This window comes from Sceloporus occidentalis, unplaced genomic scaffold, assembly GCF_023333645.1.
Source record: "Sceloporus occidentalis isolate IW3139 unplaced genomic scaffold, rSceOcc1.0.p SCAF_16, whole genome shotgun sequence".
In the NCBI taxonomy this organism is placed as follows: Eukaryota; Metazoa; Chordata; class Lepidosauria; order Squamata; family Phrynosomatidae; genus Sceloporus; species Sceloporus occidentalis.
Genome location: NW_028316996.1, coordinates 5,957,105 through 5,981,945, shown reverse-complemented (window position 1 = coordinate 5,981,945; position 24,841 = coordinate 5,957,105). Strand labels below are relative to the sequence as shown.

Genomic DNA, 24,841 nt, shown 5'->3' with positions numbered 1-24,841 from the left:
TGATTTTGTGTCAATAGACACCCTTTATCTGCAGACCTGTGGTCACCATTGTAGACATGCTTGTGATATTTTGGGTGGCTTTACCTTCAAACACCACAATGAGATTATTCTGTATGGCAAAGCTAATGAAGTCTTGTAATGAAGCCCTTTTGTCCTTAGAGTTTTCAGACTTTCCCTGGGTCATATTCTATTGTATAACAATCTATTGTTAACCCCAAAACAGTATGATAATGAGACGAAATGTCAGAGCTCAACATGTGATACTTAATGTGATACCTGAAATAAAACATTTTGGTTGAAGTTTTCATTTCACTTTCCCTTTCTCTCTTCATATTTCCAAAGTTGAAATCCCACTGAATGTCACTCATGGTGCGTCTATATAGGTTTATTTATTTTATTTATTTTTTGAAAGTTTTATATTTGGTGATACTATTTTAGCAGCAGATTGAGAGACAGCTGAAATGTTTGGCATTTCAAAACCCTGGACCCCAAGTAGCTGATTTCAACCCTGAAACAAGAAACCAGAAGAAGAAAGTTTACATGTCTCAGATGAATGGATATTATTCTACAAACAAGTAAGATGGTCTTTTGAAACTTGTGCACTTGTTCCTCCCAACCATACTGTTTTCTGCAGGACTGTCCCAATTTTTGGTCAATACCCCCACTGTCGCCCCTCTGATCTTCCCTAACCAGTCCAACAAGGTTGCTGTTGCAGCACACGCCATACAGAAATAAAACTTACATATTAACATAAGCCATGTATTTGTATTAAGTCTTTTATACAACAAGGGAAAGAGATTTGAACTTTCTTTTCTTGGAAGCTGCATGATTTTTCCCTTTCATAAAGTTATCTCTCCGATTGTTAAGGCAGCCTTTGTAAGGGTGGAGTGAGCGGAAGGAACAGAAGTTCAAAGTATTGATTACATAATGTTTGTTCTGCCATATTCAGGATGTGAACTTTTAAAATAAATGTGCCTTGAACATTACATTTATTTAACAAAAAAGCCATTGGCCGTTTTAATAAATGAATTTACTAATTGATAATTCCCTTTCAAATGTATAAAATGTCCCTTTTTAAATTCATGATCTGCCCCGATAAAGAATCTAGTGTGAGTTTGTTGTACAGATATGGTTATTAAAGAGACAGTTTAATGTCACTGGCAGCCTTACAAAAGAACAATAAATGTTTCTTTGTGAGTGCTTTTTACATGTAATGTAAAAAAAAACAATTATTTAAATGACTTAACTTAAGTAGAAGCTGCAGCTCCCTATCTATTCCATGGTCAATGGAAAGCTCAATATTGGTTGGCTGCTTTAAGACTGGAGTGTCCCTTTAAAGAGATAATATAAGGACAACTTGGATTTGCAAATACAAAGGGAGTGATCTCCTGGGCATTAGACCTCCCTTGTTTACTTTTTGTTTTGACCGTTTTTTGCTAAAGAACGGAAGAACTTTAAAAACAAAAATCTCAGAAGACTGTAAAACATATCACACCCAACAAATCTGGCAACAAGTGAGCAAGTGCATAACCCGGCATAACAATCTGATATTCCTAAAAGCACTAGATGGCTACATATTACAGAGCAGATGTACCGGGTTGCAGAGAAAGCACTTAGTTTGTATTTCAAGAATGTTTAATAATGAGTTGAAATAAATTCTTACTAAAACAGTTACAAGGGCTCACGGCAAAACATTTAGGGTTATGTAGAGGTAAAAGAAGACAGATTGCTACATCTGCTAATCTAATAAAGTCTTTGGAATTAGAGCCACAATGCATTGTAATGGTGAACATAAAGTGAAACGCCAGGAGACAACGCTGATATTCCCTCAACACTAATGTTTATGGAAAACATCAATTTCATCTGCAAATTCGAAGGAAAATATTTCATTTTATTCTGTTATATTTATTATATGTTATTTTATATATATATATTTTAGAATATATGTATTTATTTTATTCTTCTTTAGTGGACATCACATTTATCTTACATGACAGCAAAAGTTTATCTTTTTACCTAGCTTTATTACCTTATTTGCACAATACACGTAGGCAACCTCTGCTGCCGCCACTTCTATGGTGGAGCACCGGAAGGTTATGTCACGCCTGTGCTCCACCATAGGCGGAAGTTCCAGCAGCAGAGGTCATCTCACAGATGTCCACGGCTGCCGGAGAGGAGGATCCAAGTCCCCTGCAGCGCTGCAGGGGATATGGATTCTAACCCTGCTGCTTACCCGCAGGAGGGATAAATGAAAAAAACACCTGCCCGGCGCTCGGAACTGCATGTCTCGGGCGTCGGGCGACACGAACTGCACATCCTTGCGCTAAACCCCGAATATAGGCCACACCCACACTTTAGGCCACCCCCCCACTTAAAAAAACCTAAAAGTGGGGGGGGGGAAGTGCAGCCTATATTCGGCCAATACGGTAATTTAGACAGTTGTTAGCCTACCTCTACATTCTACAGTGATGCTTAAGCTTGTATTAATGAGTGTATTATTACCAGAATGATTATCATTCCTTTTTTTTCTGGCTGATGAATTATCCACATCCATTGCTCAAAAATATATAAATCTATATATTTTAGGACTGCAAACAATATTGCTATCTCTTTCTCAGGGTCTCCTTGAAGAAGTATGACAAGAAAGGAAAACTTCTCTGCAATAACAGAGATTTGTGTGATTGCCTGGAAGAGAACTGTCAAGGGTGTTTCTATCCATGTCCCAAATGTAACTCCAGAAAATGCGGGCCAGAATGTCGCTGCAACAGAAAGTGGGTGTATGACAGAATACAGACGGAGTCAGGTGATGTCATCAGCAAGCTGCCCTTTTATATACCTGAATAATGTCCTATATCGCATCATTTCCTTTCTAAGTCATGCCATGTCCACCTTTGTTGGGGGTGGGAACAGAGGCAGGAGTGGGCAGGGTCAGAAACTGAAGTGGGTGGAGTCTACCAATCTACCAGAAGAGCCACCTTGCAGTGCTCAGCTTCAGATCATCCCAATGTGGCCTTGTGTGAGCTGCAATGGTGGTCTGTGCTGCAAAAGCAAAGACCTTCATTGATTTGTACAGCTGTTTGGGTCATTCAGAGGATCTCCCCGACTGGCCCATAATCTCCACTGACCATAAAAGCAGAATAGTGCAGATAGCTGGGACAAAGCCTGAAATTGTGACTGTCACAAGAAAAATGGGACAATTAGCTAATATTATTAGTCATAAACTGTGTGACCTTGTTTAGTGTATTACAGATAGATGTGTTTAAGAATTTAATTCTGTACTTGGTGGAAGTCCCTTCACATCTTCTGTATATGTGTTTTATAGAAACGAGAATCTTAACACTTGTGTACATTTATTTGTCTTTTATTTTGAACATATGTATTCAATACTCACATAGCTGCCTAAGCAAAGTGTTGACCAAAAAGTTGCTTATTTTTCTGTTTTCAATTTTCAAAATGTATAATTTTTATAAATTTGTTTTTGGTGAAAATGCAAATACTATGATTCTGTGCCTAAAATAAAAAGTAACAAAACACTGGTATTTTGTACTTTTATATGTATAATGATTTGATACAAAATATATATAAGTGATATATTTTTCAAGGACCTATAGGGTGTAGGTTACAGGTTTATTTAACTAATCTAGAATCATATTTATATTTAATTGTATAAAGAAAATTGATATAGCTATACTATATACTGTATGACCAAAAGAGTGTGGACACCTGACCGTCACCTATGTGAGCTAGGATGACCACATCAGCCATATGTATAATTTGTATATATTGCTGACCAGCCCCGATAGAGTGGTTCCCTGCAGTGTGGGTTGTGTATAACGTACTAATTCCCTTCTAATTCTCTATATCCCACTTACTACAGGCAGCACTTTACCTGCGCTGGTCATCAACATGAAAAACATGTATCCTGGAAAACATGGAGGTCACAGAGGATAGTGGTTGCGCATAGACGAGAAGAAAGTCACAGTAGTATAATATGTGGCTGGCACCGTGTGGTAAAGAGTTAAAGAATGGGTACTCACATTTTTGGGGGACTTTAGCAATTAGTCCCGCAATACTTGTATGGGCGATACAATCGTCGCCTCGGGATGTTTTTAACAACAGTCCTGTGTCGTTCTTTCTTTCTTTCGTTCTCAGGATAAGGTGCACATGAAAAGTTAAACAGAAATAGGCATAGTGCTTTCTGTATATGTAAAATGAATAAGACAAATAAAAATAGTTCACTATGTACTCACAATATGGTGAGCAATAAATGGATTGCTCATACCTTCTGGCGTAGGTGGAATGATCCCCACCAAGCATATAGTGGTCGCAGGTCAGATGTTGGAACTTGCGTGTTTAAAACATTAGGATACCAGGAGCAGAAAAGCATGGTTTGAAAAAAACGTATTTATTTTCAGCTTTCTGGTTAAAAACCATTAAAAGTGGCTTGACCTACTAAATAGGCTTCCTCAGTGTCTAAACCTCACTCTAATGTGAGCTTGTTCAACATTCCATTTCAAAACCATGGGCATTAATATGATGTTGCCCCCCCAACACTTTGTAGCTATAACAGCTTCCAATCTTCTGGGAAGGATTTCCACTAGATTTTGGAGTGTTTCTGTCTGGATTTTGCACATTCATCCAGTAGAGCATTTTTGAGGTCAGGCACTGATGTTGGAGGAGAAGGCCTGGCTTGCAATCTCTGTTTCAGTTTATCCCAAAGGTGATCGATGGGGTTGAGGTCAGGGCCCTGTGCGGGGCAGTCAAATTCTTCCACACCAAATGCATGTTTTTAAGGACCTTGCTTTATGCACTGGGGTTCAGTCATGCTGGAATAGAAAAGGGCTTCCCCAAACTGGTGCTACAAAGTTGGAAACATATAAGTCTAAAATGTCTCTCTATGCTGTAGTATTAACGGAGACAAGTGGAGTTTGAATGATACCTTTATTGGCTAACTGAGTAGATATAGATTGCAAGCTTTCAAGACCTCTCAGGTCCCTTCATCAGGCATGTTATACAATAATGTGAAAAACCTCTCTTTAAGTATCAGTCAAACAGTATGGTTACAATTGGGAAGCAGATAACATCAAAATGTCCAGGACAAGGTTCTTTGATCAGTCAATAGTGTTAAAATCAGAGGTGGATTGGAGTCATAAAAGGAGGTGTCAGGGGGTATTCACAACTCTAATGGGGTCAGGTTGTGTGCATGTCTGGTTTGTTATCTACAAAGTGATAATGGGATATAAATTCCCTATCCCGGTTGAGGCCAGTGTTTAAAGAGTTAAATTTAAGTATTAATTTAACCTCCCATATTTTTCTCTCCCTCTGAGTTTTGAACAGTCCCATTAATACAGCCAGTCTGATGTCACTGATGCTATGTCCATTTTGGCAAAAATGTTCTCCCACTGGTGTCTCTGCTCTCTTGTTGTTGATGTTAAATCTGTGTGAATTAAACCTTTTATGCAATGGCTGGCCTGTTTCACCCACGTAGAGGGCTGTTGGACACTTTGCACACATAATAAGGTAAACCACATTAGAAGATTTGCAGGAGAAGGCACCATTGATCTTATGGAGTGTATTAGAATTTGGTATAGGCACCATGTCCACAGTGTGGATGTGTGCGCATGTTTTACACCTTCCTTGTAGGCAGGGGAAAGTGCCATTTTTTGTGGACTTGTTCAGGGCACTCCTGGTTAATAGTTGTTTAAGATTGGGGGGCTGTCTGAAGGAGAGTAGGGGAGGCTGTGGAAAAATTTCCCTGAGTATTAACATCACTAAGGGACCCAAACCCTGAAAAACAGCCTGTGACAGAATGTACAGAGATGAAATAGTTAATTGAGAGAAGCTACCAGGTATATCTGGGATTATGTCAGAACTCAGGGTCAGAATGGGATATACGTTTTCATATTTTTTAAATACAACCTCTGTATATAATGCCTTGATATCTGTATACTGCGCAAATACAGAATAAAAGCCCCACATTATTAGACAAAATCATGTGCGCTGTACCAACTACAACAACCATTAGGAATACCCCGCAAAGGTAAAACCTTATGTAGCCCCAGACCATAACCCTCCTCTGCCAAACTTTACATTAGGGACTATGCATTCCGGTGTGTAGTGTTCTCCATCAGAAGTATAACGCTTCCAGAGAGTGAAGTGTGATTCATCAATCCAGAGAACACGTTCCCAAAGCCCAGTGGTGATGGCTTTACACCACTCCAGCCAACCCTTGTCATTGTGCATAGCGACCTTCGACTTGTGTGGTGCTGCTCCACAATGGAAACCCAATTCACAAAGCACCTGATGTCCGGTGCTTGTGCTGATGTCACTTCCGAAGGAAGTTTGGAACTCTTAGAGATGCTACAGAGGGAAGGTGATTTTTACACACCACGTGCATCAGTACGTGGCTGACACTTCCGCTTGGCAATAATAGGACTTAAAATTGATGGGGGCAGATCTAGCAGGGCAGAAATTTCACAAACCGACTTATGGCAACCAGGGGCATGACTAGAAGCCACAGGACCACGGGGAGAAAATAGCCCTGCTCTCCCCCAACTTCACCAAGCAACATTTCCCACAGTGACACTTTTGCCCCCACACAGCTTGTGATTGCCTCCTTTGCCCCCACACAGCTTGGGCAACCACTGTGACCCCTGTAGTTACGCCACTGATGGCAAATGTGGCACTGCCATAGGATGCCACGTTTGCCATCAGTGGCGTAACTACAGGGGTCACTGAGCTCTTCAGTTCTATTTGTTCTACTGCCAGTGTTTGCCTATGGAGGAAGCCATGCCTTTGTGCTAGATACTTTTGTTAGTAGTTGGTGGAAACACCTAAACTCAATAATCAGGACAGGTGCCCACTTACTTTTTGGTTATATAGTGTATTTTGGTCCAAGAAGAGATGGAGTATTTAGTCAAAGCTTGTTCACTTTATTGGACAAGCACTTGTACATGAATTCAGCACATACCCAGCAAATACCATTCATAAAACACCTATCTAAGGCATAGATATTGGGTATTCTGTCACACTATCTGGCCATATATTAATTAGCCTGCCAAGTTTGGCAAGTCCTCTCTAATTTTTCATGGCTATATGGCTTACCAAGGAGTTGAATCCGTGGGACTGCTTTGCATTTTAACCCAAAAGCGACTATCAAGCAATCTAAAGCCTTCTCAATAAGTTGTGGTTGCATGAAGCTGCAAATCACCGGCACAAACCACAGATTTTGTGCATGCGCATGGAGTGCTCTAAGACATCATTGAACTCTCGGAGGTCACATGCACACTGGCGAGGAGTAGATCTGTTTGTTCGAATTTATCTTACGCAAGCCAGGGACATGGGCGTCAGGGAAAGAAGGCAAGTACACAAGGGAGAGTGATCAACACCTCCATGCATTTACATGAGAAATAAAAACAGTAATTTAATAGGGACACTGTTCTATCATACCAATTAAATTGCATTTGATGGTTGGAGCGTCCTTTTTAGCAGATGGGGACAATTCTGGGGACAGATGAATCTCTCTATGCGGATACTGTCCTTTGAAATTCCATACAAATTACATTTGAGATACTCACCAAGAACAGACGTACGTTTCGGGATAGAAGGATACCACCCGGAGCCCCACTGATGAGGCCCATATAGGCCGAATGGGATTGTTGGTTCCCTTGCGCAGGGGAAATTTGCCTTATATTTTAGTTCTGGACTGTCCTTGGGGCAGGATCAGACTGATACGTTAATAGAGATTTTTTTCCCCCTGTAATGGCCCAAGAACGCTAAAACTTGAGATGCTCCCAAGTGGGGACGCACCGTAGGACAGGCTTCTTGGTGAGCGTCTCAAACTTGTTTTGTAGGAAAACCCGGCCACCATATGCTTATTCCTCTACTTGGTGGCAGTATAATCAATAGCCAGTAAATTTACTGGCGTTAGAAAAAAAGCTAAAAATGGACATATAATAAAAAAGATTTTGTCAGTCAGTAAAACGTATTAGATATCTGTGATTGTGATCTTGTATTTTACTGCATTAAATTCTGGTTTCAGCAAAAAAAAAGTTTACTCACAGTAGTATTTTGATATATATTGTAATATTTTTTATAACTGCCAGCTGACCAATGAGTAAAAAAACTGCATTATAATGATTTGTGTAAAAAAATACGACACAAAATACAAATCAAACACAAAAAGAAAGGCATTAGTTTGAGACCATTTCTTTTAGCTCCAATTAAATTTCTAGCCTTCATATGATGATTTATTAATGCTACGAAAATGCAACTGCCTCAAATGTCACCTAATTAAAATGACTGCAACGTTTAGAAAACATCCCTATGAATTTCTGTTTCGCGGTTTGGAACACACGAGTCGCCGTAGTACAGAAAGTCCAGTCGAGTCAGCTGACTCGTTTCGTTCATATCACATGACTTGCAGTGCAGTGCAGCCGGAGCGCGAAACGGTGCACAGTATATCTCTTCACGTAGGTGCCAGTGGTGTGGGCTGGAGTCATGGCAATGGCCATCGTCAAAGAGACCGCAAGGTAATGACTACTGGAAGATAGCGCATACTGATCTGATTGACAGCTGTCAGTGTGAATACCTGACTGTAGGCAGAATGACAATGTAAATGAGGGAAGGCTGAATGGTTTTGTTAGTGTAAGATGCATAAAACATTCCATTTTAATTGTTATATGACTTCAGCCAGTAGTGTGTGCTTTTAACAGAGAGCAAGTGTGCTGAATTAGCCTCCTGTACAGGAAATAAAGACCAACGTTAGACTCTAACAGCTATTGCAGTTTTTTGCTCCTTAGAGTATCAGTGTTAGTATAGATCTCATACATCCAGTGTATATAATGGAAGATGAGAATGATGCTGAAAACATGTGGCATTGAAACGTTGCCAATTTGACTTCTTACAGACACTGGGGTGGCTTGCATTCTGGTAAAATTGAGATTATCAAACAGGGCAATTATTACTGTAGAGCCATTTAGTGAGTTACTATGTAGAATCTTCATGATGGGCTGTTAAAGGGTTAAAATATCAAGAGTCTCAGGATGAGCTCATTTAGGATGTTTCCGTGTGTGATTATGCCTTTTATATTCCAATAAGATTTCACCAGTTGTATCCAGGGGCTGCTCATCTCCTCTTGCCTGACATAGCAGAGTTCTCAAGCTAAACTGTTTAGTGAATAATCCCCAAATCAGCTCTGGTGGAAACAAGTCTCACTTTAGAACTGCTGTCTACCCTAGCCAGATCATGATATTCACATATAAGTAATCTCCCTACTCCCTTTATATATTTGTCTGGAATTCATAGTCTGTCATTGGTGCTTTCTGTTTTTTTCTGTAAAAGTACATAGATCCAGCAATAGGAGGCTGGGCGATGCAGCCAATAACGCTACCCATCTGCCTTTTGAATTTTCCTTGTTGCGTTTGGATCCAAATATCTGTAAATCCTCTGACATAACCATGAAAACACCAAAGACGTTTACTAGCCAGACTTCTACCCTTTATGATGAGCGCTTAATAATGAAAATTGCCGTCCATGAATGTTCAGAGATTTTATGAGATTGTTTAGAGATGAGAGGTGATATTATCTCTGAAAAACCAGTGAACTCACAGACCTCCTTATTCATTCCAGCATAAAGCAAGCGGTGTCCATTATGAATGCGATGGATGGAGGGAAATTTCCTAGACTGCTGTCCCGGATCCTCCAAAAACTTCATTTGAAGGTGAGTAACTCCGAGGTTTCACATTGTCCTGCGTGCAGATAATACATCAAGGCGAGTCCTGTTTGTCAGGAGTATTACAGAGCGAAGAAAGGTAGAAATAGTCAGCTGCTTGTTGTTTTTAAGGTGTTAAGATTCCAGGAGAGGATGATTGAACAACCTAGGATTGTGTAAAAAAGAATAAATAAAAAGGTTCAAATTATGGCAAAATCCAACTTGCTTAAGAAATGTTAATACCAGGATGAAGGTTTCATTTAAATGGAAGTTTGAAGTCTAAATGGCTCAAAATGATTAATCCGCATATGTTCACCACTTAAAGGGGTACTCCAGTGTCCAGAGGAGCCCCGTAAAAGGGAACACCAGGAAGCTGCCTGGAAGTATTTAAATCACATGCTGGGAAGGTGGGGAAAGGTCAAATGCACGTGAAAAGGTCAAATACATGCATGTGCAAAGGGTACACCACAAAAATGAAAAGTGCATATGTTGGCTGGAGTATCCCTCTCTATAAATCGATCTGTTATTTTAATTCTTTGCAACAGTGTTGTGCAAGTGTTTATTTCAGAGGGCCGCATGCAATTCAGTAGCATAATCTACCGGTGGGGACACTATCAATCCAGATGTTGTATGATAGGATTTCTAGGTTTTTCCAGACACAAAAACTGTTGAGGGATCTAATCAATATAACAATATTGTACCATTGATTATTATGTTTTACATCCCCGATTTCCTATATTTCATAATGAACTGAGTTATGGGGGAACTGCCCACCCCCCAAGTAACATAACTACATTCATTTGTCCAACCCATTCTAGCTTGTCCTGATATACCAATGTATCAGGGTTCTTCTATCCTTGGCGTGCACACATGATCCACATGTAGAGAGATTCTAGAAATCTGCGTAAGGCATCATAGGGAATAAAAAATGGTGTGTTTTAAAGACCGAGCACAATATTATTTTGTGTGAAATGCTTCTTTGTTTTTACATGTAATTTCTTTAGATTTACATTAGATGTAATTAGTGAAACAGCCTCCCAGCAGAAATGGTAGAGGATAATACAGTGAGAGAAATTAAACATTCTTGGGATAGAAATAAAGAAAAGTCCAAGGACCGATTTAAGGTTTCAGTCTTTACAGCAGGAACAAAATAGGTTGTTTTCCCCCATCAATCAAATCTATGTTTCTATTTCTTGGCGTGATCGGGTGAAGGCTATAACACTAATCCTGTATTTTTTTGCAGAGGCTAAATTTAATGTGTGTGTGTGTAAAACCCTAAAGGAATAATCTAGCCCCCCCCAAATTGAATTTCTTCATGTATGTTGTAATTAAATAATAAAACTTGATTCATTTTCTTGCTCCCACGGCTGCCTCTAGGGAAACCGGGGCGCGTTAGTCTATAAACGTGTTGCGCCCTCTCAATAGTACTCCCATTAAAGTTATTGTGTCTATATTATTGTGACTATAGTGGGAGGTCTAGCTGAGCATGTACAAGAAACATACCATGGTATGCTTCCTGCTTTCAGTAGAGACAACTAGGGAAGGAGCAAAATGAGACCAAAGCTTCCTTTTTCAATAACTAAAGAATACCTGCACCTATTTGCGTGCAGTAAAAATCCCATGGAGTCTATGCAAACACCATTATGCATTTGACATGAAAAAAGTGCTGGAGTCCTCCTTAAGGTCAAGTGTACCCCATATCGGATCGTTGTGGGTTAAAGAATGGTGGTATTGAAACACCGACTCCCCTAAAATAACTCACAAAATTTACAAACTTCAGAACGTTTCCTGCATTGGCAGTAAAACAACAGACTCATCCCGTATCCATTATCCAGCATCTTATTCGGTCTCCTGTCTTGTCTGTCAGATCGTTTCAATTTTATTTTGCCCAGATGTGCATTAAAATGAACAAAGTTATTTAAATGTTGCTGTGCAATCTATCTTCCACTGTGCATTATTAGTGGTGTATCAACATAAATGCAAGGCATTAAACGGATCCAACTGGCGTCTGATTCTTTAGAATAAATAAATACACAAGTTGTCAAATCCAGGGAGTCGGTTATATTAAGTATTTCATATACCTGTTTCACTCCCTGTAGAGCAATTTATAAACCTCAAGCTGAGTGCCAAACAGGATCCTTATTGGATTTTGTCTGTATTTACTACAAATAGCAGCACCATGTTTTGTTGGACTTCGATGCTGTATCTCAAGACAAGATTAGTTCCAATAAAAAAAAAACTACAGTATCTGAATAATACCGCATTACCGAGAACACCTATCGTGCAAAGGCTGTTCAAAGCTCCATTAAATATGTAATCAACAAATATCTTATATCATGTATACACACGCTGCCGATCAAAAGCTTGGGGTCACAGCACTGTACAAACTGTAATGAGGGATAACAGTCCGGGCCTTTTTTTCAGCGGTTGGACCCCTTACATCCAGTGAAGGGATATCTTAATGCTTTAGCATATCAAGACATTTTGGACAACTCTATGCTTCCAACTTTGTGAGAACCGTTTGGGGAAGGCCCTTTTCTATTCCAGCGTGACTGTGCACGAGTGTACACAGCAAGGTCCATAAAGACATGGTTGGATGAGTTTGGTGTGGAAGAACTTGACTGTCCCACACAGAGCCCTGACCTCAACCCCATCAAACACCTTTGGGATGAACTGGAACGGAGATTGCGATCCAGGCTTTCTCATCCAACATCAGTGCCTGACCTCACAATTGCTCTACTGGATGAATGGGCAAAAGTCCCACATAAACAATCCAAAATCTTGAAGAAAATCTTCCCAGAAGAGTGGAAGCTGATAAAGCTGCAAAGGGGAGATCAACTACATATTTATGTATTTAGAATACAATGTCCTCAAAGTCCCTGTTGGTGTAATGGTCAGGTGTCCCAATACTTTTGTCCATAGTGTGTATATAATTCAAAAAGTAATTTTAAAAAATATATATAAAGATTTTTTTTTCAGTTGTGTTTTTTCTAATTATTATTTTTTGTCTTTATGCAAGTGACAATTTTTATTTTAGCTTTTGCTACTATTCACCCATCGCAGCGGTAATAGCTATTTTTTTCGTTAAATGGTTTCTTTATACCTTGAACAAAAGACATAAAAGAATTGCTAGTAAATAATAAATTATGTTTTGCTTGAAAGGTTTGCTAGACAAAACAGTTTGGATGTTTGTAAACACTATTACTGAGTCCAAGGAATTTTTATGATGCTTTAAAGCTACATTCTATTCTATACTTTGCAAACTTTAAATTAGTGTCAGGCCCCATCCAGGCTGCAGAGCTTCTTATGTCTAGTTTTTCTTTGTCTCGCTACAGTCTCCCTGTCTCGCTCTGTGCTGTACTTCTGATACTTTATTCCAGTCCCGCTCTTAGCTTAAGCTTCTGTTTCATAAGGTGTTATGTTTGTCTCAGTCAGCAGTCTATAGGTATGTCTTTACCTTTGTTTCGATTTAATGTTTAGTTTCAGCTTTAGTAATTCAGTAGGCAGGGTTTAGCACTAGGACCCACCGTTTGTTGTGTCCTGTACCATGTATGTCTTGTCTGGCTATGTTTCTTGCTCGGTCTCCATGTTTCTTGCTCGCTATGTTTCTGCTGTTACTCTGCTTAGCTTCCCCACTACCAGCCTGCAGCATCCTGCACATTTCTCTGTTGAGCTATGTCTCATGCCTGCTCCAAGGTGCCTGCAGGATATCACCAAGTTTTGTTTTGAACTGGACAACATCCGCTGGTATGTCAGGGCCCTGGCATGTGGCCGCACAACCCTAGGTGCTCAACACCCTGGAGAGTGCAGTCGCCCTGCACCAGGCCTTTTCTGACTCCGCTACTGTGCAATATCTCCTGAATTCCATCAATGAGCGCTCTGGGTCATTAGTTGTAGGGCTGAAACAACTAATCGATAAAATCGATAATGAAAATCGTTGTCAGCGATTTTCATTATCGATTAATCTAATCGATTTTTATCGATTATAAAAATTATAATCCGACCTCAAACAGAGATCGGATTATAACACTAGAATCCAGAGCCCCCGCAACGCTGCAGGGGACCTGGATTCCCCTCACTGTCGGCCGGTCTCTCACTTCTCTCTCCCCCTCCCATACACCCCTCTGACTCCTCCCCCCTCCCATACATCACTCTGCCTCTCTACCCGGCTCCGTTACTGACTTCATATAAGACTGGCATATAAGAGGTATAAGGCATATATGGGGGCAGAGTGGCAAGCTGGGGGTCAGATGTGCATAACCGGGGGCAGTTTGGTAAATAAAAAAAATTTAAACAAGGCTTTTTTCTCATAGTTTTTATTAAATATGAAAAATAGTTAACATATGAATTAATATTTACTAATAACTTTGTATTAAAACCTAGTTTGAGAAACACTGTGTTTGGGTTCTTGTAGCTTTTATTATTATGTCAGTAAAATAAGAAGGTGAATAGAGAGGCCATTGTGATAAAGAGATGAAAGTGTAAATTGTATGTTTTTTATTACATTATTTTAAATTGAAAAAAAATTAAATTTTTTTATCAGATTAATCGATTAATCGAAAAAATAATCGGCCAACTAATCGATTATTAAAATAATCGTTAGTTGCAGCCCTAATTAGTTGTCTGTATGGACCCAGCCCCTGACAATTAGTTTAGGTTTAGTTAAGTATGACTCTTGTCTATATACAGTGATGGTCTTAAACATATTGAAACATTTAAAGGTTTATTAAAATGTGTGGTAGTTCAGGAAAAGTTAGGGGGGGGGCATTTTAATAGAGCCTGTTTTTGGTGTATTTGGAACACAGATTAAAATAATTTAATCGTATCTAGGCCTACCAGAAACAAAGTAATAAAACAATCCACAAGTTAGGGTGTCTGTTATAGGAAAAGTCCTGATGCTACCTGTGACGGAAGCCTCCATCACTGGGGCCACTGGAGAAGCCTGACTGCCAGCCTCCTCCCTATTGACTATGGGCCCTGGGTTTGTAGAGACTTCTGTGGCTACCCCCAGCAGTATCATCTCATCACTGGCTGAGGGGATTATCTCCAGCAGACAGCCAGGATCTGCCACCAGGGAGTCACCACCATTCTTTGATGTTTAATGATGTATAAATCAGTCTCCCCCCCCCCCCCCCACACCTATTGTATTGTTAATCCTGTTACTGCCCCTGTTGTCTCTGGGAGGCAGATTAAGGGGGCGGTTTGTGTCCCAATATCTTGTTTTATGTTAATGTGTGTTTTGCTGGATATATCCAGTCCTGTGTGTCCAAAATAAATCATTCTTCGTTTGGTTTTACCCTACACTGAGTCTCGGCTAGTGACTGGGGAACCGGGGAAAGTGTAGTCCCAGGGTAAGGGAGCACAAGACAGCGGAGGTAGTCGGTCGGACTAGCCAGCTCCGTGACATTGGTGGCAAGCGGTGGGATTGCTTCTTAGTCCGAGGGACACTTACTTTCTACCGGGATTAACCGACAGGACGGCAGACTTCGGTCGCCTTGACGAGGACATGGATGTGGTATCAGAATTCCAGGGGCTGCTGCGGGTCATCCTCTCCTGCTACACCCCTGCCCTGCCTACAGAACAATACCAGAACCTGAGGCAAGTGGTTCGACGGTCAGTATGGCAGAGGGCTGCTATATGCCGGGGTCAGTGTCTTCCAAGCTCCGAACAAAAGATTAGAGACCAGCGGGAACTACGGATGTCATTCCTGGGACAGCAACCCCAGGAGCAATGGGTATCCGAATTGGACAAGCTGGTCCAACAGGAGGTAGAGCTGGAAGATCACTATAGGGCTCTGCAGTGGTATACAGAGCAAGCATATTGGGGAACTGCGAAAGAATGTTCTCCAGAGGGCTATGACTTCGGTGGCCTGGGATTATTATGGGATAGTCTTCAGGAGGATCCGGACTTCGGCAGCACAGCGGAGTGGCGGATTGAGGACATCCGGGATTTCAGGGAGTGGGACCTCCCAGATGGACTAGGACTTAAAGGTGATTTAGACTTTTTAATTACACAGGAGTGGGAACTGGAGAAGGCGTATAAAAAACTGTTCGACCGCGTTCAACAGAATGCCCCGGTGTCCAGGGATTGTGTGGATTTTGTGGATGTGATTGAGTGGTCAGCTGAGGATGTTGACCCAGGCGGGGTGGATGGGACTGCGGTCTCCACCCCTGAGTCACAGGGATGCTGGGCAGCTAATCCAGATCCAATACTGGAGCTGTGCGACTTTACACCACAACCAGAGACTGGGGATTTATTTGATTTATTGTCTGAGGATGTTAACCCAAGAGGGGTGGATAACACTGCAGTCTCCACACCTGGGTCGTCAGAATGCTGGGCAGTCTGCCCAGATCTCTTAGTCCCAGCTGAAGAGCTGGCAACAGGGCAGAGCGCTGCTGGCTTCTGCCCCACACCTGCAATCACTACAGGGATCCAGGGAGATGCGGCAGCCGGCCCTTCTCCCCAGCGGCAGCTCACATGTCCGGGAGCGGAGGAAGCGGCCCTCCCTCCCCAGCGGCAGGCCGACCCACAAGATGCCCTAACCCCATCTGAAGTGCTGGCAACAGGGCAGAGCATCGCTGGCCTCTGCCCAGCACCTACCAAAGCTGCAGGAATTCAGGGAGATACAGCCGGCCGACCTGCCCCCCCAGCAGAAGCAGGGAGGTGGAACAGCCGGTCCATCTCCCCAGCGGCAGAACCTAATTCTGGGACCGGATCAACCTGAACTCCCTCCTCAACGGCAGCAGGAGCACCAGGGAGGGGATGCAGGAGGCATCCCTCCCCAGCGGTACCCGGGAGATGGCGCAGCCGGCCCATCTTCCCAGCAGCAGCAGGAGCAACAATTTTGGGAGGGCATTGATGGGCCAAATAAACTGACTGACTACGGAGTCAACCCGTTTGGGGTCTCATCCTATGTCAGTCCAATTCGGAGGGGGAAGAATTGTGACGGAAGCCTCCATCACTGGGGCCACTGGAGAAGCCTGACTGCCAGTCTCCTCCCTATTGACTATGGGCCCTGGGTTTGTAGAGACTTCTGTGGCTACCCCCAGCAGTATCATCTCATCACTGGCTGAGGGGATTATCTCCAGCAGACAGCCAGGATCTGCCACCAGGGAGTGACCACCATTCTTTGATGTTTAATGTTGTATAAATCAGTCTCTCCCCCCCCCCCCCCACACCTATTGTATTGTTAATCCCGTTACTGCCCCTGTTGTCTCTGGGAGGCAGATTAAGGGGGCGGTTTGTGTCCCAATATCTTGTTTTATGTTAATGTGTGTTTTGCTGGATATATCCAGTCCTGTGTGTCCAAAATAAATCATTCTTCGTTTGGTTTTACCCTACACTGAGTCTCGGCTAGTGACTGGGGAACCGGGGAAAGTGTGTTGTCCCAGACTAAGGGAGCACAAGACAGCGGAGGTAGTCGGTCGGACTAGCCAGCTCCGTGACACTACCCCCTTACTAAAGATAATATTAAGCAAATATGTTACAAGTGTTTAAAATGCGGATGCAAGGTGTTACTAGATAGTGGGTAACATTTCCCTTATGCATTTAGATCTACTCGCAAAAGGAAGAGTTGGAAGGAGAATTGAGGTTTTATCTCGATCACATGACAATGCATTATGAAGGGCTAATGCTGGTAGGTTTCTCCAGCGAGAAGGTCTGTGTTAGCCCTGCATAAAGCTCTTTCTGCAGCAAACGCTTGTTGGGAATGGGCCTTTGTAATGTATAGTGAAGTCAAGGATTTGGAAACACAAATCGCTTTTTGGCGATGCTGGTGAAAAACATAAGTACATTTACTAGCAAAATACGTAGTACAATGTATGAGTGAAATTTTAACTCACCATAAAGTTTTCTGCCTTTATTGCTATGTTGGCGCCGGCATAATGTGTCTGAAGTGCTTGTTAATGAATAGTCCGCTCAAGACTCAAGAAAATTTACTTGTTTAATTTTTCTGTTGGTCTGTATAAGTTTGTGGTTCTGTAATGGCCTCCCAATCACAGTTACATTGACAGTAAAGAAGCTATTACAGTAAATATATTAGCTAACTGAGTTAGTTTAGTGCCTGTAACAAAAAATAACCTTCCTATACACAGGCTTTTAGTGCAGAGAACATGTGCTTGACCTGTGATACGCAGCGAACGTTTTCCACTCTGAAAAAGGGATTTGGGATTCAACGAGGGACTGTCCCACTTGAGAGGTTTTCATCACAACAATACAATTACAGTGACTTTCTTGGAAAAGCATCTGGTTTTTTTTCTTTTAAGAGCTGAATAAAATAATGAAACCGTGAAAGTGATTCAGGGATGACTTCATTTCTTCAGTATAGCTGCCAGACAGAGAAAAACATCATAAAATATGAACTATATTTGTAGGAGGTGAGAGTAGGATCTCACCCTATTGAGTGTGCCTTGACGTGGCGGGTGAGCTTAATTATGCTTTGGCCAATTCATATAACCAAAACCTCTTTTTGGTTTATATTATGTTTATATATTTGTTGCCAACTTTATTAGGGTGAGAAGCGCAGACAGTATTTTGTTTTTTGTATGCATTGTACAGCCAACACACTGTATTTGCAGCATGCTCACACTGTTTGGTAGGCCTCATATTATACATTTGTATTATTTGAGCCTGAGACTAGCTTAGCGCACCGACATTTTTTCTTTTCCCTGTTAAAAACATCATAAAATAGCCTGGAGAGTTTAAACATATGTGTCCCTCTACCTGGCATTAGAACTGCAACTCTCTATAGCTTAAGGTAGTTTATATATATGTGTGTGTGTGTAATACATATATATATGTATGTGTGTGTGTGTGTGTGTGTGTGTGTGTATATATATATATATATATATATATATATATATATATAATGTGTGTGTATATACATACACACACATTTATACACTGCCCTCACCACACAGGTAAAGGCAGGGGTGTGTGGTGAGGGCAGTGTATAAATGTGTATGTATGGACAGGCGTATGTTAGTATGTGTAGATATATACCGTATATTATATATATACACGTGTGTGTATATGTGTGTAAAGGAAGGGGTGGGTGAGGGCAGTGTATGTTTATACATGTGTGTGTGTGGACAGGCATATGTTAGGGAGAGCTGACCCACCCAATCCAAGCAGGCTTTGTATACAACAACCAACCAATCACCGGTAAAGTACATCGCTTGCCGTGATTGGCTGGTTGTTGTATACTTGGTAGAGGGGTAGTCTTATATGGCGAGTATAGCCCAAACTCTATATTTTAACTGGAAAAGTTGGGGGTCATCTTATACGCCCAGTCGTCTTACACCCTGGAAAATACAGTATATATATATATTTACATTCGCCTACCTAGCATTCCTTGTGGTTGTGGCAGCACCATGGGATTTCTGGGGAAAAACAAGCCTTCTGGCTTGTCTGATAAATGATCTTTTAATAATGCTTCTACTACATATACACACACATATATATACATACGTATATGTGTGTGTGTGTGTGTATATATATATATATATATATATATATATATATATATAATATATATATATATATATATATATATATAACCAAAGAAAAATGGGCTCTCGCGGGTCTTTGTAGTATATACCTACACATACCTACACTGCTCTTACACACACCTGACCATACACATACACTGACCTTACACACACACATATATACACATACACTGCACTTACACCCCTTTCTCTTCTTCTATCTTCCACCCGGTTGTGGGAGCGTGAGGTCTGTCATTTCAGACCTCTGCTTTACTGCTCCCTCATCACTACGCGCCGTCCTCCCCGCGCTCTGCATCAATAGCCGGCACGTACTGATTAGGGAGCACGGAAGCCGAGGTCTGAAGTTGGGCTAGTTAGAGGGAGGTCGTGATCAGTGTTCCCTCTAAGCTGTGCGCACAACCAGTAGCGTACCTGGGGGGGGGGGGGTCTGCTACTGGTTGTGTGCACGGCACCCCTCCAGAGACGGACAGTAATGTCCGCCGCTAGAGGTGCAGGCTCGGTTAGAGGTAGATCAAGGATCTCCCTCTAACCGTCTTAAAAAAAATCAAGGGAGCGGGAGGTCTATTAATGCAGACCTCAGATCCTGCTCCCTTGCGATGCGCGTGGCAGCACTGAAGCCACGCCCACCGCCTCCACTGCACTGGAAGGAGAGGACACAGAAGAGGAAGAACGAAGAGGAGGAAAAGTGACAGTGACAGAGAAAAGGTAGGAAAACATTCTGTGAGAGTGAATTAGTAAGTGTGTGAGAGTGATGGGTGTTATGGTGTAGAGAATGAGTGTGTGTGTGTGATAGCATGGATGTGTAAGTGTGTGCGGGGGATAGCATGGCATAGGGAGGCTGTAATCATATTCTTATCATGCTTAGCAATTATATTTGTTTGTTCAATTTTGGTGTGTTAACCACACCTTTATTAAAAGTAAGTAACACACCAAAATTGGACAACAAATTCGATAACAATATTAATATATATATATATATATATATATATATATATATATAATTGCTAACAGCAATCCCACTCCTATCATGCCCAAGCAACCAGTACATGCTAGAACCTGGACATGATAGGAGTATGATTGCTGTTTATTATATATATGTTGATTTTTTTTGTCTAATGTTGGTGTGTTACTTTTAACCCCTTCGCGACCTTTGCCGGTTCAGGACCGTCATGACAAGAAGGTCACTAAAAAATTAAATAAGCTTAGAAAGTGATCAATGATCACTTTCTTCGCTTAAACGGCGTTACTGTAATGCCTCGATGTCACTCGATCAGGAGGCATCCAGCGACACCAAACACTTACCTTTGGATGGGCTGTGACCGCTCCGGAGAGCGGTCACAGCCGCAGCTGCCGGTGATCTTCGCCATCAGCAAGATGGCGGCGGCCCGGGAAAAAAAAACAATAAAGAAGAAAGAGTTCGCTAGACGGTCTCCAGACCCTCTAGAGAACTCTGGCTCCACTTGCAGGTTGAATACAGGAACTGCATTCAACCAAGCAAGTCAATTGAACCCAGCTTTCTAATCACTATGTGATTAGTAAAATATTCAACAAAAAAAAATAAAAAAATAAATAAAATGTACATTTAAAAATAATTATGCAGTGATGTCACTTGATGAACCATCCAGTACCAGCAAAATGTATAAAAAAAGTATTAAAAAAATAAAGTTTATTATTTTGAGCAAGTGCTAAAATTTCTCAAAAATCTCAACAAAGAGTTAAAATAAAAGCACTTCAAATACCCAAGGGGTGTCTAATATATAAAAAAAAATGGCTGATGGGGTAAATTGGAGTGGCAGAGCTCAAAGATAGGGCATAGGTACAGACTGACCAAAATGGAGAAAAAAAGCGCACTTCCCAAATGTGGCATTTTAAATCTCAAACAACCCGACAAACCCATGCATGTCGGGTATAACTGCACTCAGGAGATGTTCCTGAACACACATTGGGGTGTTGTTTGACAGTGACATATACCAGGACCTGTATATCTATAACTAAAGTACAATTTGTGTGAAAAAAAAATAAAAAAAATTACTATTACAAAGTTTGACAAAGTGTAGTTCTATAATTGGTGCATGGAAAGGGTTAAAATAACAGCATTTGGAATACCCTGGGGTGTCTAGTTTTCAAAAATATATGGTTTGAATGGGTTAAATTGAGTTAACCCGCTTCAAAGATATTCCAAAGAGGAGATGGAGGCAGACTGACCAGATTTGTTAAAAAAGATTTGGAAATCATAAAACGCTGCTTGTACATATTGCCCTATAACTTACAAAAAACAGCAAAAAAACATAAAAACATTGGGTATTTCTAAACTCAGGACAAGTAGTAGAATCTATTTAGCTAGTTTTTTTACTTGCTTTTTTAGGTGAGTAAAAGATTTTTCAAATAAAAGCCATAAAAATATTTTTTTTATTTTTCACCATGTTTTTTTAATTTTATTTATAGTAAATAAGATGATACGATCAAAATAATGGTATCTGAAGAAAGCCCATCTTGTCCTGAAAAAACCCAATATATAACTTATGTGGGTACACTAAATGGGTGAGGAGAAAATTACAGCTGAACACAAGCACCACAAAAGTGTCAAAACAGCCTCGGTCCCACAGGGTACAAAACAAAAAATGAGTCCTTAAGGGGTTAATAAGTGTTTTTTTTTGTTTTTTTTTTTAAAGGTGTGTGTGGGGGGTCATTTTCGGTTTCAGTCAAGTGAATGCTAAATTTTCAGGTCCAGAAGTTTTTATTTCGGTGCATATATAGATCTAGATACTAGGCCAGACACTAAAGTGGTAGGCCTACACCACATCAATGTTTGGCTTAGTATATAGTGATTGGGGTTATGCTGCATTATTGTCAATGTCTGGCTCAATGTATAGTGATACGTGTTGTGTTGTACCACGGTCAATGTGTGCCTTTGTATATAGTGATAGGTGTTATGCTGTACCACCGCCAGTGCATGCCTCAGTATATGGTGATAGATGTTCCGCTGTACCACTGACAGTGTTTGCCTCAGTATATAATGATAGCAGTTATGCTGTACCACTGTCAATGTTTGCCTCACTATATAATGTTAGCAGTTATGCTGTACCACCGTCAATGTTTGCCTTAGTATATAATGATAGCAGTTATGCTGTACCACCGTCAATGTTTGCCTTAGTATATAATGATAGCAGTTATGCTGTACCACCGTCAATGTTTGCCTTAGTATATAATGATAGCAGTTATGCTGTAACACAGTCAATGTCTGCTTCAGTATATAGTGATAGGTGTTATGTTGTACCACCGTCAATGTCTGCCTTAGTAAATAATGACAGTTATGCTGTACCCCTGTCAATGTTTGCTTAACGATAAAAGCTATGCTGTTTTAAAGTGTGTGTGTGGGGGGGGTCCCACGTACAGGATCCACCCCAGGTGCTAGGTACGCCCCTGCGCACAACAGTTTTTCCCAATTTTTTTTTTTTTATCCTTTCTGCGGCCTGGAGCCTCCGCTCGTGATTCGCTCATAATTTACTTATGCAGTGAGAATTTCACCTTTAAAAAAAACAAAAACATTACAGTAAGTAATACTGTTGTGTAACTAATACTACATTATCACACTATAATGTAGTATTATTAACCATGAGCGAGCTGTACCAAAAATATAGAATAACAATTTAAATTTAACATTTGCAGAAGCATATTGTGCGCACCAAATTTTGGCTCTGGAAAAATTTTTGCACAAGAGAAATTTTCTGCGCACACCACCTAAGAAAAATTAGAGGGAACGTTGGTCGTGATCTCCCCAACCAGCCCTGCTCATCGGGCGCCCGCCGTTGCCAACTAATTTCATTATCGATTAGTTGAAACGATTTGATAGATTTATAAGATGAGGGTATTTAATTTAGGGGCAGTTATGGTTGATGGGGTCTTTATGGTTGATGGGGCCTTTAGGCTTGATTTAGGGGCAGTTATGGTTGATGATGGGGTCTTTGGGGTTAATTTAGGGGCAGTTATGGTTGATTTAATGCTGAGGACTAAGGGTTCATTTAATTTAATAAGGTTAATTTAGGTGCAGTTAGAGGTAAAGGGGAATCTAAATCCTGGGGGCAGTGAGGATTAATCCTGTATTTATTTATAAAAGTATTGTGTCCGTGTGCTGTGAACAGGTCTGTGAATCGATGGGATAGGCATAAAGGGTATATAAGGCATATTTGGGGAGGCAGTGTGGCAAGCCTGGGCTCAAATGTGCATAACTGGGAGGGGGGGCAGGTTGGGAAATAAAAACAAGAAATTCCGTTTTATCAAACTTTTTTTTATTCTATTTGTTTTTAACATCATCTTTGTTTATTAAATTATTTTAAATGAAAAAATTACATTTATTTTTTTATCTGATTAATTGGCCAAATCAATTATGAAAATAATCGTTGGTTGCAGCCCTAATATATATAAATTTAAATTTATACATACATATAGTGATACATGTAAATTAATCTTTGAGTTACGGTGTGTGCTTAACTTATTGATTGCAAAATAAATACATGATATTTCTTAATGTTTTTAGGCTGAAAGGACTTTTAGTGAAGAAGAGGAGGAGAAACTTCAGGCTGCATTTTCCTTGGCTAAGCAAGATCTCCATTTAGTCTTAGAGACGATATCCTTTATTTTGGAACAGGTAACTTGCACCTCTTACACTGCATTGATCTAGATGCCTGTACAGTGTACCTACTAATTACAGCCCAGGGAGCAGCAGAAACTTTTACTGCCTTCAGAGTAAATATTTTAAAGGTGCATTAAATATTAATCACCCAGTAGTTGTAATCTAAAAACTTTTGTATGCATTATTAATGCTTGTAAATAAATCATAAGTTAATATTTCTGACAGAGCTCATAAGAAGAACTGCGTTGGAAAATGTGTTTGAGTTTCACTCTAAGATACATTGAACAATTTATGGTGCTCTTGACACTTTCAAATCAACAACCTTACTCATCTGTGAAAAACAGCACCTAATCTTATCGGATGGAAATGTGTATTAAACAGATGGAATTAAATAATTAATTTTCTAAGAAGGAAATTATCATTAAATCTGTTAAATTTTAGGAAGGAGAAACCTTAGAATATATTTGTAGGGAAGTATGTACACAAGATGGCCTCCATAAAGGAGCACAAGGGCTTTGGAACTGGCTATGTCATCGTACAACATCCCCATTTGTTGGGCTTGTTTTAAAGCATTTAGGTTACTCTTCATAGATTAGGGGCATCATCCCCACACCCTGGTCTGTAAACCATAGCACACCATTCCATAAATCATACCATGCTTTATATTTTACCATTTATAATGTCTTTATTCACAATGTCTTATGGGTTTAAGTGTTGCTCGATTGCTTCTGTACCATTATGTCCTATATGTGCTGGAGTTCATGTCAATATTGTTAATTTTCTATCTTCCTCCATTGTAGTATTGCTACATGATTAGGGTGGCAGGAAACATACTTCAAAATTGGCAATTTAGTTGTGAGTGTTAATCATACCTGAACATTGTCAGCCCAAGTTAGGTGTGAAACCACATTCCTGTTTCTAAGTAGGTTAAGCAGATAACACTAATCAGTGACCTGTAAAAGCACACACCATCATCTATGGACCATC

The 24,841-nt window shown here is 40.6% G+C and overlaps 2 protein-coding genes across 2 annotated transcripts in view; both read left to right on the top strand.

Annotated features, from left to right (window-relative positions):
* The first annotated feature begins 540 nt into the window (after window positions 1-540).
* Window positions 541-2,844, top strand: LOC149302965 (ARL14 effector protein-like). Its single transcript, XM_089481937.1, has 2 exons — window positions 541-575; window positions 2,619-2,844. Exons 1-2 carry the CDS (start codon window positions 541-543, stop codon window positions 2,842-2,844), a joined length of 261 nt encoding a protein of 86 aa, XP_089338063.1.
* Window positions 2,845-8,499: 5,655 nt separating this feature from the next.
* LOC149302964 (COMM domain-containing protein 10-like) overlaps window positions 8,500-24,841 on the top strand; it is a 65,989-nt gene continuing 49,647 nt past the window's right edge. The window contains exons 1-3 of the mRNA XM_089481725.1: window positions 8,500-8,531; window positions 9,631-9,721; window positions 23,759-23,869. Coding sequence (XP_089337851.1) covers window positions 8,500-8,531; window positions 9,631-9,721; window positions 23,759-23,869 — 234 coding nt within the window. The remainder of the gene's footprint in view (window positions 8,532-9,630; window positions 9,722-23,758; window positions 23,870-24,841) is intronic.

Bases quoted from the DNA above. Each gene is read 5' to 3' on its own strand.
- LOC149302965 (XM_089481937.1), top strand. From the start codon at position 541: ATGTCTCAGATGAATGGATATTATTCTACAAACAA. The intron at 576-2,618 runs GTAAGATGGTCT...TCTCTTTCTCAG, and splicing joins GGATATTATTCTACAAACAA to GGTCTCCTTGAAGAAGTATG.